Source organism: Pecten maximus, chromosome 10, assembly GCF_902652985.1.
Source record: "Pecten maximus chromosome 10, xPecMax1.1, whole genome shotgun sequence".
Lineage (NCBI taxonomy): Eukaryota > Metazoa > Mollusca > Bivalvia > Pectinida > Pectinidae > Pecten > Pecten maximus.
In genome coordinates, this window is record NC_047024.1 from 41,560,937 (window position 1) to 41,577,016 (window position 16,080).

The 16,080-nt window shown below is 33.9% G+C and overlaps 1 protein-coding gene across 1 annotated transcript; it reads right to left on the bottom strand.

The window, feature by feature from the left end:
- Positions 1–762: 762 nt before the first annotated feature.
- Positions 763–4,918, bottom strand: LOC117336018. The gene is made up of 5 exons (XM_033896346.1): positions 4,750–4,918; positions 4,020–4,216; positions 2,759–2,968; positions 1,868–2,191; positions 763–1,462 (listed from the first exon to the last, which is right to left on the bottom strand). Exons 1-5 carry the CDS (start codon positions 4,842–4,844, stop codon positions 1,371–1,373), a joined length of 918 nt encoding a protein of 305 aa, XP_033752237.1. The 5' UTR covers positions 4,845–4,918; the 3' UTR covers positions 763–1,370.
- Positions 4,919–16,080: the final 11,162 nt, after the last annotated feature.

Sequence of the window (16,080 nt, forward strand, 5' to 3'; positions counted from 1 at the left end):
GTATTATATACACGTATTACAGATAAAGTATTATTAGATACACGTATTACAGATAAAGTATTATTAGATACACGTATTACAAATAAAGTATTATTATATACACGTATCACAGATAAAGTATTATTATATACACGTACACTGGATCAGAGATAAATTATGTATTAAATACACGTTCACCGATAAAGTATGGATTAGATACACCTATCAAAGATTTAAGAATGGATTAGATACAATGATAACTCTTATAGATTAAAACGATGTGTTAAACACACATATCATACTCACAAGGAAAGGAATTCTAATATGGAAGAAAACTTTAAGGAACCTTAAATTGGATACCAAGATTTTAAACAAATATCACACAAACAAACAAACACAAACATTCATTTCAGGTACAGTTACCGAGGTTTAAATCTTATTGGATTATTAGCAAACCTATCACTGACAAACTGGCTGATATATACTATATAATAATCTATATGAATATACAAATCAAATCGGTCACATTTGATGTCGACAAAGACGTCCATTTGACTTAAAATATAAACAAATCAAGGTGAATTTTCAAATGCCAAATTTTCAGGAATGTGTAGATAGAAAACCTTGACAGAAGATAAATTTCGGGGACAGTTAATTCATTCATAAGGATGATATGTTTGTACAATGCAGTTAATCCTGTCATTTATATCCAGGTAAGAGTGAGCAAAGTTAGGTTTTTCAGAAAACTTTTGATACGCTTGGGGTGATTTTTGTTTCCTATGAGTGTTAATAGGATTGAGTTGTGTTCAGATACAATTGAACTACTGTAATCAGCTATGTTTGAGTTGAGTAATATTTGTAGAGTGTTCAGCTACACTTGAGCCGAGTAATGTTTGTAGGGAGTGTTCAGGTACGCTTGAGTAAAGTGTTGGATACCAGGTTTGTTTTGATATATCTTAGTGGAGCAAACGTTTGCCATGACTATTCAGGTACACTTAAATAGCATTAATGTTTGGAAAAAGTGTTAAGTACGCTTGAATGGCGTTATGTTGTCTAAAATATTCTTCTATGCTTGGTAAGAGTTATGTTAAAGAAATAGTTAGGCATTGCAAGTTAGAGTTAGGGTTTTTTTCACGAGTGTTTAGGTACGCTTAAGCGGAGCTACATTCGCTGTGGCACGATGAGGATTTCTGAGGCGTGAGATGAACTGCTTGAACTCTCGTGTTAGCCTGCCCATATCTAGTAGTATGACGAATCCAGGAATAATGCAAAGAATCAACGCACCCACGTAACCGATGTTTGCTGCGGATTGTCGGTCGTCGGAGGCACTCGTCAGTTTGCGTTTGAACGAAGAGAGTTCCTTTGGGTTGACGCTCAGCTGTTCTTTCAGCTTACTGATACTCTCTTCCAACTCCTCTTGGTCCATTGAACTGCTTTTGGTACAAGGCACAGTTGGAGCAGGACATTGATAGAGTTTCTGTTTCTGAAAGTAGACACAGATGATTGGTTTTACTTACATTTTGATGGTTCATGTGTTGTGTTCGTAGTTTTGGTTTCATTTTTGCAAAAGTTAGGTGGAGTAAATGAAATAATTAATGAATTAAAAAATATATAAAAACATTTTTGTTTGTGAAAGCGGTGGCATGGTGATTATAATTTTGAAAATACATGTACAATGGTATACGATATTTTCACCATTCCAAGAACGTGTGGTCTGATTTGGATAACAATCATGGTGTAATAAATCATCATATAAAACGTCCTATATCAACTACCTAAAATTGTGTACTGTTTCATTAATCACCAAATAATTTTAGATTATTTATTTTAAATGTTTTTTCAACGTGGATGAGCGTTATTAATTATTTATTGCTTATTCGCTACCAACCTGTTGGAAGTGACGTTTTTTCCAGATTGACTGAAGTGAAGACACTGGAAAGCGGAGGTGTTGAGTCGGAATACGTTTTCATGACTGTCACTGGTTCCGGGCTACTAGATTCTAGGTAGCTAGGGTCCATCAGTGTACTTGTAGATGTACTGACTGTCGATAAAATTGTACTACTGAATGTCTTTGTCGGTGTAATACTGAATGTCTGTGTCGGTGTAATACTAGATGTATCGTGAGATGGTGCAGCCACAGAAGTAGAACATATGTTTTGGAGGTCGCTTATACTCGCTGTGACGTTATTTGGGACTGCAGTTCTCAGCAGATCTGGAAAAAATGTAGCGCATTATGTGCCTACTCTGACATACTGAGGAAATATCCAAACATAAATGCAACACAATTTCAGTGATGATAGGTTGCTCGGTATGCATAGGCAAACGCAACTGTATAACGCCTGACGTTTTGGAAATATGCTTTATTTAATCATAAATCTTTTGTTTACTATTAGACTGGCACATGCCCGATTTTGTCCTCCCTGCTTTTAACCTTGATCGTGAAAGTACCGACCCGGACATAGAACAAATAAATATCACATTTTTGATTCATAACTTACTTCAAACAGAAACCCAAAATGATATAGCTTATTTTGATTAAAGATATTTTTAGCAGTGACAGCAAGATAAAGCAAAACCGGCAACTCCTTATCAGTGAAGACACCTTTTTTTTCGTCCTTTTTGCTTCTAAATAGCTATTTTTATGTCAACAATACTAATGATATATCGATATATCCTGATTACGAAAAATAATATGCTCAACTTAAATCTCATAACGCAAGAGCCCATGTATTCGACCTCCTATTATCTAAAAGATCTGATATCTGCGGTACTTATTTACCTTTCATAAAAAGTATTCCCTTTGTGTTGGATGAGCCGGGGCCTAATGTATATAAATTACACATAGTAGATTTGTGTCTAAATCCAACACATTTGTTATCAAATACGCAACTTGGGTAGCAATCGAGCGGCGATTTCATACCACTGATTTCACCAATAGCTGCTATCACATCAGGCATAGTACTAACACTGGTAAAGCATTTGTTGATTTCTAAAACATAAGCAAACAAGAAACAGTATGTAAATGAAATAATGAAATAATGTTTTTATATATGTGTAGCAGTGATTGTTTGTGTTTTTTTTTTATCTTAGCACTGATGTCATTTTTTAAAGTTCATTGGGGAATGCAAATAGGCGGATTTGCGGATTATTAGTTTGCAAACATTTTTTTTTCATACCTCTATGAAACTAAAAAGTAATTGACATCAATGCTTATAATTAAATTGACTTTCAAAATCAAAACATGTTTTATGTACAATTGAACTGATCTTATAAGCGATTCTTTTTCACAAATCAAGATGCAATGTCAATTGCCGTATTGTGACGTCACCTATTTCGCACTATTTTCAGATTTTTTTTTTCATTGAGAAAAACAAATCACAACAATTCAGAAAACTGCATTCTGCGTACAACCACCGGACAATTGATTGTAATGTGATATTGTCACTAGTACTCTCTAACCATGTTTTGTATCTCGGCGTTTAAAAAGACAAATAAATAAAATAATACATATATAAACATATTTTTTTTTCTTCATCCCATTCCAATACCGACCAATGACACACTATTTTCATTCCAGGTATTTGGTTTCTTCTTTCAAGTGATTTATTCTTTGATATCAAAAATTCAATTCAAGCAATTCAATTTAATATGCAATATCTGATTTATCAAATATTGCTTAAAATCTATGATTGATATCTTGATTTTATTGCTCATTGTCTAAGAGAGAGAGAGAGAGAGAGAGAGAGAGACAGACACATATTGGTGGTCATGGGTATGTTTAGGCTAAGGTATTAATGTCTTACTTATCGTGATCTGCTGTGTATAACCGGCTGGGTAAACAACAATCACATTAACTTTAAAATTCGTCATTTTAACCTGAATCTGTAAATGACTAATCTCATACTATTGTAACAAAAATAACGTGAAATCAGAAAAAGAATAAAAATAAACAATAATAATAATATAATATATTAAAGGTTACAGGTAGTAGCTATATGTCTTGATACCGTGATTATTATACTGTAGTATAATATTATTACCTAACGAAGATGATTGACACAAAAACGGCAGTGATGTGCTGCATGACTCAGTCTTCAACGTGTTGCTGTCAGCTAATAGAAAGCACGCTTCTTTGGAATTATCGACACCACCTAATACGTGAGTATCAACTCCCGAACAGCCACCATGCCACTTGGCTTCCCCACCGGCGGTGCGATACGCTCCAACCCACACGGAACTGACAAAGAAATATACAGTTAAAAAGTTTATGTCGCTAACGATGAATAACATGTTGTGTTCCATGTCATTATCTGACGACCTTTAATTTATACGCATACTTGCTATTTTTGTCTGTTTATAGTATTTGTTTTAACTCCAAATATAACACAAACTCCGCATTATCATCATGCTCGTTGTTATAACAAATTATTGTTGTCTTTCCTTTTCGTGTTTGGGTCGTGTAATATATTCATATTAATAGTTACTTTGTAATTCCTGTTTTATAATATCTTTCGCTTATTTCTATTCATTTGTAAATAGATTTGGTTGTAACTTGTTAGAACCTACATACTATATATGTATATAGAGATGGTCATATCGATCTTTGCTGCAAAATGTACTAACATATTAACATTCAAGATTGATGTACAATGTTACGAATAGCTTACAGAATTTTTTACAGCTCAATGATTAAAGCAAATTAACACATTGTTTTAACCGCTTTTTGCATACATGGATTAAATAATAGATAAATGTTTTAATAAAACGCACCTTGGAGGGCTGACAAACAAGGTTGGCAGACTATTCCTCATCAGGTTATAGAGATAGGAATGATTTGAAGTCGTTGTAATGTGCGCTAGGGTCATATTTCCTTCCTCACAGATCGCTTTTGCGTCAAACCATGATTTAGTTGTGGCATAAAACTTGTATAAGCACCATTCATAATCTAAAAAAAACCCCAAAAAACCCAAAATCTTAAGCAAAGGCACTGGAATACTAACAAAGCTAGATGTATAATAGTTCTTCTTTGTAGCAAAATTTTCGTTTTTCTTCCCCTTTCAGATTTTCAAAGTCTTATTTAATCAACTGTATTCCATTCGAGTGTAATGGAAGTTTCTGCTAGCGTTCTCCAAAATATCAAATAGACAAGACTTAGTTGGACACATAATGAAAAAAATACATGGTTAATTCTTACCCGCGCAAATGTTCTTGATTTGATCATATCGCTTATACAACTCGCAACTGGTAGAGGAGGCAAACAAAATAATAAAAAGGAAGTGATGCTACTGATTTAAAAGAGAGGATGATTTAGACGTATTTCCAGAACTCTTACTCTTTTGCTTTAGAGACGAGTTCTAGAATGTGACGTTTTTAATGAATTACTCGAACTGAATTGTAAATCAACTGAACTCATCAATTTGTGGTTTTCTGAAAGAATTCTTTAAATATTTATCAATGCCATTATAATTCGGTTAGATCAATATAGTACAAAATATTTCAATATGTTCACAGTATATGTACATGGAAACTGTAATGTCAAGGAGAAAAACCTTGATATATATTTAAATATTAAATACATAGAAAAAAGTTATATTGCGTGTTATTTGGTCGCTTCCCGACTGTACAAAAGTATTCTAAAGATGTTAATATATCATGAATGGTAGTTTCTGCAGATAGATAAGACTTATATATTATGATGAATATAATAATATTGTAAATGTACAAGTATTTACCTGGATTGGCCAATATCGTTGTAAACAGAAATGTTGGAACGGTGGCGACAACCACAATGAATATCAAGGGACGAGTGAGGAACATTGTGAAGATCTAAAATCAAAAGAATAGTTTCAATTTCTTATGTAGATCTGCAGATGGGCACTAGCCTCCGAGGTTTTCTATGCCCTGTTGATTCATTAGAATAATAGCACAGCTGAGAATTATATATGTACTTGGCGTTAGTTTTCAATCTATTTTTGAAAACTATAAAAGTGACTGAATTATGGCGTAATTGCATGTCACAAAAGTGGTAAAACTCATACATTTTACGATATTTATGTCACAGTCTTATTACAAAATAAACAGGCCAGTTATATGGTAAGATATAATATTAAATGAGTATTAATTTCATTTACGACCTTGTGGATTGGCGAACAAAGTGTTAACTTCGAGAGACGTGTTCATAAAATATCATAAACACATTTAAGATACTTTAAACCTTGACTCGTTTGAACAGTAAATATATAGAGATTTAAATCAACTGTTAGCAGACGTTTGATTGCGTCATTTTCAATTCATGATGTAACGTCATTGCCCATATTATGACGTCACATTCGTTTTTGTGAATGCAGTAACTAAATGGAAAACACACTTCGGTATATTACACTGGTAAAATGAATACACAAATATTACACGGGTGAATTAACTAGATAACAGGCAAATTATGCTAAAACACATGTTATCATCGTATGGATTTAGAGAACACAAATCCACACATAACACTGTAAAAAAACAGTAAACGACACTTTAGAGAGAAATGCATTATTTGAAATACAGATTGCTAATTTGCATTGCATAAGAACAAGACAAAACTAATTATTCGTATATGTGATGTCAATGTCACTATCCCAGGTTTCGTTCTATTGAATTTTCCACCAGTGAAATATGTGTATGTACTACAACAACATATATTTTGTGTACACTTAATATTCATCATGAAATGTGCCTTAGAAATTCGATTTTTTACTTAGCTCAAACTAAATATGTCACCATTTTTGGTTGATGATGATCAACGGAACGATGTAGTTGACATATTGACTTGACAGGTCAGCTTATTTCTGTTGACCAGTCTTGCACATACGGAAGTATCTAGATATTATCTGAAGGTTTCTTTTTCAGATATTCAGGTAAAGGGAGTAGTCTCTACATAACGTCCAATAACAAATCTAAGACGTCAAACTATTTCACTGTTAAACTTAGTAAAACATTATTTCTCTTGTCAAAAAGTAGGATTCTCAGATATTTCTCTAAAGCAATTCATGTCGTACATCGCACTCTTCGCATTACAGCTATGAGTTTTCACCGTCAGTTTAATGTGCACACAGAAAAATAAAACTAACCAGGAACGATTTTTTCTCTTTGTATGTCCAAAGGTCTAAACATTTAATCTGTCTATAGCTAGTCATATTCTGGTACCCGGCTAGTATGTTCTACGAAACCAATATTTATGGACTTCAGGGTCGAAAGCCTTGCTATGGATCATGTAAGTGCTTTGATAACGATTCATAATATGAATGAAAACGCCAACTAATCATTTATTTGGCAGTCTGCATGGTTAGGCATCTTGCGTCGACCCAATTAAAATTAAAAAATCAGTTTGGGTGACTAATTACAATGTAAATGGAGTATAGAATGGAGTACGAAGTCTGGAGTAAAGGTATAGTGTACAAAAAATTGAGTACATGATTATAGTTAACAATGTAAAGTTTAATACGGAGTATATCCTACAATGTAAAATGGGATAGGGGGTAAGCGTACATTGTGATATTGAGTCGACCCAAAACATGTTACTCAAATTATAAAAGAATTTCCATAGACAGGCTTTAAAATGACTCTTTAAACTGTAACACGTGAAGTCAGAAGTCAGCTGTGACAAACTGCGTAACTTGTTCACTGTGAAATACACATTAAACAAATCGTAATTATCTCTTGCATGCCTAATCACAAGTTAGCGCTGACATAGAAAATAATTTGTGCATTACCCAGTTAATTTTGATACGGCAGAATCTTAAAAAAAATGTCACTTTTCAAATGTTTGACACAAAGTTTCCGAGAAAAAAATGCTAAAATCACTTATCAATAGATTGTCTCACTAATAGACAATGCACAAGTCTATCATTATATAACAACTGATTTAGAAATAAGGATCCGAATGAAATAGTATCATTCTAATACATTTCGTGATATTTCTGATTAAGGTACATATGTTTCCCCTATTCTTCTTTATCAAGTATTTAAGGAAGATCTGTTCTTTTGATGAAATGCAAATCGTATCGAAAGAACGAATTAGAAACCTATTCAACTATTCAATATCATTCCAGACAAGAAAGCATTGGCTGACATAACACGAATTAAAAGACATGTAGAAGGGACAAAATCAAATTTACAAATATATGATTAAAACGAAAACTACCTCAACAAGTATCTTGTTGAATCCGCAGACGGTGTGTCGACGATATCACAAATCTGACGTTTTCCTCAAGACGTCCCCCTTTTAAAATGTTCAAGCTCTCAAGGAACGTATCGCCGAATGTAATGATCAATTCATTTCACACACCTAGTAAAATATCAAACAGTTGTTTTAACACCAAGATAATTTGAACAACAACATTTTCGGTTTAATTGCAAATTACCAGTCTGATTAAATAAGTGATTACCCGAATCGTTCTGATAGCAAAGCCTTTATTGTTAAGAGACTGATCAACCCGAATGGCACATGGGCTTTTATTGGTTTGTTTCTGTCTGTTGGTGAAGTAACCCTTGTCACATGACCTGGCTGTAGAAGCTACCCGAACCAACACGTATTTATAATGTTTGCGGGCTTATGCTTGATCGAATGCTGCAATTAGAACGAATTTGAATTTCTATACAAACACGTGCATGATCCTAACATAGAATAATGTATAACCTGTTTAACTAGCGCAAACAGTACATCTGAATTTGACAGGATGTTACATTGAAAAAAAAGAGAGAGAAAAAAAAAGAACATGACGGGGTCTATAGACAAGAGTTTTATAGTTCTCCTAATCGTCAATGAAAGCCAACAATGTCACGGAAAATGCCTCCATGCTGATGAATTATCAGTTTTGATCAGAACTGAGTTGTACTAGATGTTGTAATCCTGTTTTATTACATGTTTACCTGTGAACCATAGAACATTATTCATTGTATAAAAAGCGATATTTTTTAGTAATGAAAAATATCACGTGCTCTAATATGCTGGTGGTTGTGTTATCATCGCTATGGTTCAGATTTTAAGAACGTGATATTGATTGGTTGACGTCAATGACGCAGAAGCCACTTCCCCTTCCGGAACGTCTCGTTTCCTTTATAAGTTCATATTTTACGGTACGGCCCTTTTATGATTGATGAAAAAAAGGAAAACTCCTGTATTCTGTACATATCCGTATTCTGTTCTTCTCTACAACCTCATTTGAAAAAGGGATGACATTTCAAATAATTCAGAAATATCATTTCAAAAGGCGTAAATACTGGCCATATTTAACTTGTACCGTGGTTTGATTGTTGGTGTAGTAATCAAATAATTGAATTCCTCTAAAACCAGTGAGACAGGGTATTCAATATTTATTTCATACTAGTTTTTGTTCTGTGACTTTTTGTTTTTGTTTGTTTGTTTGTTTGTGTTTTTTTGAAATTCTAATTTTTGATATATTTCAACCAAATTATTGTTTTACGTACTCCGAGCCACTGCACTATTAATACAGATCTTACCGATAGAGCTAACATATCGACCGGAGTCCGCGCTCAGAGCATATGACGTTAAATGTCTAATCACCAAATTATTTTGCTTAGAGAAATGAGATGCTAGGATTTTATTCTCTTCATACTGAAGGTCGTGGTTTAAAAAAGGGAAATATTCAAGTGTGTTACGATTCAGGGAACATCTAAAACGACGGATTCATTATCAATATGAGCATTTCAGGTATATGTGTCCAGAACGTCTCTTGCTATTGGGACGGGACTGTAAGCTATAAAGTAATCTGTGTTTAATTTCCAGTCTAACCAGTCAACATTAGTTTATTTTCTTGAGTTAATTAAATATGTCGAGCTGAACAAAAGAAAAAAAAAATTGATTAAGGAAATTCATCCATTGTCATAATGGTTCAAATGCAGCATGTTTTCGGTAGGTCCATTCTCTCACATATAAAGTGTTATAGAAAAGAATCAACAATGTTTATGTATTTAAAATTTATGATGCATTATGGAAATTCTATCGTCAGTTTAAAGGATAATACATTTGTACGCAGTGAACGAGATTCATTAAAGGATGAATTTGTGTTCTAAATCACACTTTTTGATTTTTGCCAATAAAAAAGTTATGAATAATGTACATATCATTTTATTTCTTGTGCGATTTGATAAAAGTTATGGATTTTCTTGTACCATGCTCATGATGGCATGGTTGACTACTTTTAAGCCATGATAGCTTAATGTTTCTTGTCGTTGTTTCAGATATGCAGATATTACATATTTCGAAGCTGAACCATCGCTTTAGCTTGTTTCCAAGCCGTTTGAAATTTCATAAAACATTTTATTAATGTTAAAGCTGTTCATTTAAAATGGCTGCGTTATAGGTTTGAGAAACAGACACGTGTTTATTATGCATTGATGGCCCTTGAAGCAGGGTAATGTAAAAACAAAATTTATTGGAAATTGTTTTTTATACCAAAACAAATAGTAATGACGACACTCAAAAATAAACTGAAGATTATAAGACTCTTTCATATGTGTGTATGTAGGATAGGGATATTCCACCCGAGAGGTCACAAAATGTGGTGAAACCCGAGGCTTGCCGAGGGTTTTACCACATTTTGTGATCCCGAGGGTGGAATATCCCTATCCTACATACACACATAATGAAAGAGTCTTTTTCTCTCATATCATTACCGAATTTCTGGCGAAAGTGTCCCTCAGCCATCCATTTTCTTCAATTTTTTAATTTCTTTATTTGACGTTTTTACTAAATATACTTGTGATATTCTGAAAGATCATACCCTATTTTGACAAACTATGTTTGCACACAAATTTCATTCATTTTGTGGTTAAGTGATGAACGAATGAACAATTCGCCGATAAAAATTACCGTAACTTGACCGACTTTTACGTGGCCGTGATCAAATTGTCAACATCCGAGAAAAAGAAGTTCTATCAACAATACTGAAAGCCAACGCTGAAATGAGTTTTCCAACTTCACATATAATTTGATTTGCACCTCGACATATTTAATCATTTCACAGAACACACTGTACTTTTAAATGTCAAGTCAATTTTTTTTTATAAAATACTACGTCACTGCATGACGTCACGACTGTCATTGGAATTCCATTCATAGTTCAAGGATATTGAGAGTGATGTCGATCTCGATCGCCATGACGCGGCGATGTTTCGTGGCTGGTAATTTTAAATTCACTGTGATTTTGGCAACTTCGTGTGTGAACCAGCGAACAGTGACTCTATACGAGTATTCGATCTTTTCTGTGACATAGGATTATATGTGTTTAACCGGTTGTCTTGATGGAATGACGAAGGTAGGTCAGTCGATAGGCTAACGATGATCATATTGAAAGGCTAGGATTGCAGTTAGTTTTCATGGTTACTCTACACAAATATAGACTCTGAGTTACAATTAAAATAAATATTTTTATATGAACATCGAGGGGTGTCATTTTTACCGAATGTTCGTTCATTTAAGAGCCAATTCCCAACTTCCAAATACACAGGTTAGTGAGTAGGTCTAACAGTTACTGACAGTACAGTAGAGTAAACAAATTCCAGGCCCCCCTGCTGACGCAAACGGAACCGTTTCATAAGTTGTGACGTTTGACATTTTTTTTTAAATTTTTTTTTATGTATGGCTTTTATTTTACTTCCTGTCATTGCCAGGTGATTGTGTGTGTTTACATGTTTTTAATGACAAATGACAAATCTGTCGGGTAGGCAAGTCTGTATTGTACTGTAACTGTGCCTACAACAGGCCTGTAGGCGTAGTCTGTTTGTTACAGTAACGGAGTTATATGTTCGCTCAGATGAAATGTCTAATCGTTTAACCGTGTAGCCCTATTGATTTACTGCTGATATGATATATATTTATCTAAGAATGTATGTATTTTTATAGTTAAGTCCAACGTTTCAAAACCGACACCGACGATAAGGACTGTCGGATGTGAACACAAGCAGACGACGTTGTGAGAGTTGTCCCCCTTGAACGCAGATTAATCCGCGCGCGTGAAATGCTATGTAAGATAGATTTATCTTACATAGCTATCTTACATGGGCAAACTCTATCCAACATGGCCAGGTATGAGAGAAATGAAATATCATTTTTATCACGAACCCTTGTGATCCCGATAACTCAATTGATACAATTCCAAGTCAATGTGTTATTGAAAGATTCTTTTAGAAACTCCTGGATACAGTAGACATGTACATTTGTTGATATATTCGTGTTCTTAGCAATTTTGTTTTCTTAGAATTTTATATTACGTTTCTGTTCGTCTGCCATCTGTTAAAAGCTGGACGGGAGATAACTTCTGTAAATAATGTATGCATTCATTATGGTATTTTGCTTCCACGACACACGATTTCACATACACGGACGCATGCACATACGCACGGATGCACAGAAGCACGGATGTATAGCTGCACAGACGCAAAGCTGCACGGAATCACAGCAACACAGCCGCACGCACAGCCGCACACAAGGACACACACACTGGCGGACATCAAACAGACGCACACAATCACGCGCGCACGCACCCACACCCACACGCACACACCACAGTCACACGCACGCACCCACAGCCGCACGTACCCAGCCACATCCGCACGTACGGGATGTCGCTGCTGTCATTAATATTTACCATCATACGTAGGAATGAATAATCAGATAATTTATGTGCATTATGGACATCATAATAAACAGCAGATTTGGTTTTATGTAAATTTTGTATTTTTTCAGGTTTTTACCCTCCTTCTATTGGGGTTTGTATGTAACAAAGACGTACAACAACACAGATAATATCACGTGGTATGATTGTATTTTATTTGTTTATAAATGTGTTGATTGATTACAGTCAATCGTACACACAAGGGATACATTAACGTTTTTTTATCTATTAACTCAAAATTGAAATTAACTTTATTTGACAATAGCAAAACTGTATTTTTTATTTATTGATGAGTAATATATAACACTATTGATGACATAACTCCACTTTTAAAGCATAACGTAGACAAAACTGAAAGGAACCCTTATTAAACGATTTTGAAATGTAGTGATTATGAAAACGGGAACAATAAACTAGTTGAACTTACCTACACTGACTTCTTATCTTAGTTCAGTAACGTTTCGGTCGCTACAGTTGTCTGCAGTGACTTGTTACATTAAAAGATAAAGTGTGCGTAACATACGGAAAATTACACCCCCAAAATAATTGTCACATGTTTGTTTCAAAACTGGTCATGACCGCTGTCAGCATCTGTAGATTAGGCACACTTGACTGCCTACGGTACAGAACTTACTAATATTATATATGCGGTAAATCAGGTAAACACTCATCTCAAAATGACCAGTCTTAATTGAGATAGCCCCCATGCACTTAATACCTCTAGCAGAACGCTCTTACTATTTTGAGAGTTACATTTAGCAAGGTTTTGAAAGGGGGAACACACACACCCCTCCCCATCTCGCACGCAACATTATCCGGTCATACTTATTGTGTTGTGATTCAATCAACTACATTATTACACACATTAATCAACCCCGATTAACATATTTAGCATTGGAGTGAGGGGGTAGCCCCCATATCGCAATCTGGAACACATTTTTGTATACAAAAGTATTGAGTGTTTGACATGTCTTAGTCATATTAATTCTACCGCCATTTAATTTGATAATTTGGTCATCAAAATAATCTATTCAGCCTTGGACTTGAATTTGTGTCTTATAATTGGTTTTCAAAATTGTAAATAGTACATCAGAGCTTTATATTGATAAAGTGTAAACAAATTTCACTTTGTTCCATTTTCCAGTCAATGTTTAAATGTATCACCGTATGGACAGTTACTTTTGTGGTGATGATATTTTCGCTATTTTGTAGGCATTTGACATCGCTTTGAAAATAACTTAGTAAGTAACTAGCTGAGATACGGCTATTGTGACTATACTTAAAATCTTTTAATTTTTTTCTTTTTCGGTTGTGATATACTATATCTAGATCAATAATCGCTAAATTTAGATGTTCTTTCACTCGGACAGTGACATTTAAATTAGTTGAAATTTTAATCTTTCATTTGAAAGGAAACCCGCTAAATTTTTGTTCATGGAAAAATAACGGGCTATTGGGTATGTTTTGTTTATACTGGGTTTTAATAAGATGTCTTCTCTGATAAAGGAAATTGTCCCTTTTTGTCTTTTTATTTTTTCAATAAAAAGATTGAAATTGAAAATGAATATAGATATCCCACAAAGAAATAACAAACGTTTACACTCATTTATTTTATTTGAAACATCAAAAATCAATTTATAAAATAACAAATTTTTCAAATGTAATTCAAAAGTTGCAATAATATGCAATAGATTCGTTTAATGAAGTTTTATACACTGAAACGAGGTAGGGATCTATTCGATATACATCTTATGATAATTGCATTGCAAAAAGGAAAAATATTAATAATCCTCAAAAACGAATTATAACATAACATTTAAAGTTCTGCCTCAGTCAACCATATGACATTATCTATTCATTGTATCATGCTGTTATTAATTACGTGATTCTGACAATATTTGTGACGTGGATGTTTTGCATGGTAGAGCATGCCAGAAATGTAATACACAATATTAATTACGCTTTGTTATTGTGTGATTCAATCAACAACACGTAACGGTTAGTTTCCCGGTGAACATGAATATTATATATGACAGAGTTCTCATTCAAACCAAAAGACAAACTATGAATATTTCAGACAAATTATTGCTTGATATCCATCAAAAGTCAATCAACGACGTGTATTTTGTCACAAGTTTCATTCGTTTATTTGTGAAATCTAATTAGAACATTTCTCTTTAATATTTATAACTGTTTCCGACATCACGGACATATAATCAATTTTGGTATCAAATTATCTCAATAGAACATCAGAATTGTGATGTAAATTGAATACTGATGTAAATAAATGCCGTTATATTTTAAATACACCTGTTTGTGTTTGCATTGCTATTACCGCCAACTTCACAAAGTCACGTACGGGTATCTAAATTGGTTTTCGTGTTTTTGTTCTCAACGTTTGTTTCCCGTTATTTTTTTTAGTTTTTCTTGGAATGTATAAGCTATGTGCTATGCTTTAATTCCAAATTCAGAAAGTACCACGCTAAATAAATAAGAAAATGAAAAAAAAAACAAAAAAAAGGAAGAAGAAAAAAAAAATCAAAAAAAATCTAATTGATCTTTGTTCTGTATTAAACCGCCTACTTGGCCTGTCAGTTCGCATAATTGGAAGTAAACAATGATGTGACAAGTCAAACATGATTTCCAAACGTACATCATACGACGTGTTTTATATACACTAACTCATGCTTTGAGTGCAATTTAGAGAGAAAACAACCCAGGATGTTAGATATAGGTACATTCATGGACTAGCCTTCTGTTCATCGTCGCGTTTTTTAAAGCATTTTAGGTAAACTTTATAAAGTGTGCTTTTAAAACTAAGTTAACAATTTACGGTCTCGAAGTGTTGTTTAAAAATGACAGAAAATAATGTATCAAATTTTAATTCCATGTGTTCTATGTGTTAATGTATGGCCCTACATGCATAAGGTGAAACTCGAGAGTTCGTGATCCAATATACATGTCTTGTATAAACCTGTGACCTCGATGACAAAACTCTTGACCGGATTCGTTTAGTCTCGTGTACAGCTCCACAAAAGTCAATAATTGTCTCCTGGAGTACGGGTTGCGTCGTACAATGTGAAATGGAGCTTACTGTACATGGTGCAATCTAAAATAACGTACAGAGGTCATGGTATATTGTGAAATAGAGTATAATGTACATGGTGAAATCTAAAATAGCGTATAGAGTACAGGGTACATAGTATATTGTGAAATAGAGCATACTGTACATGGTGCAATCTAAAATAGCGTACGGAGTACAGGGGGCAGGGTATCTTGTGAAATAGTGTATACTGCCCATGATGCAATCTCAAATAGCGTACAAGGGTCATGGTATATTGTGAAATTGAGTTTACTGTACAAGGTGCAATCTAAAATAGTGTACAGGAGACATATTATATTGTGACATAAAGTATAC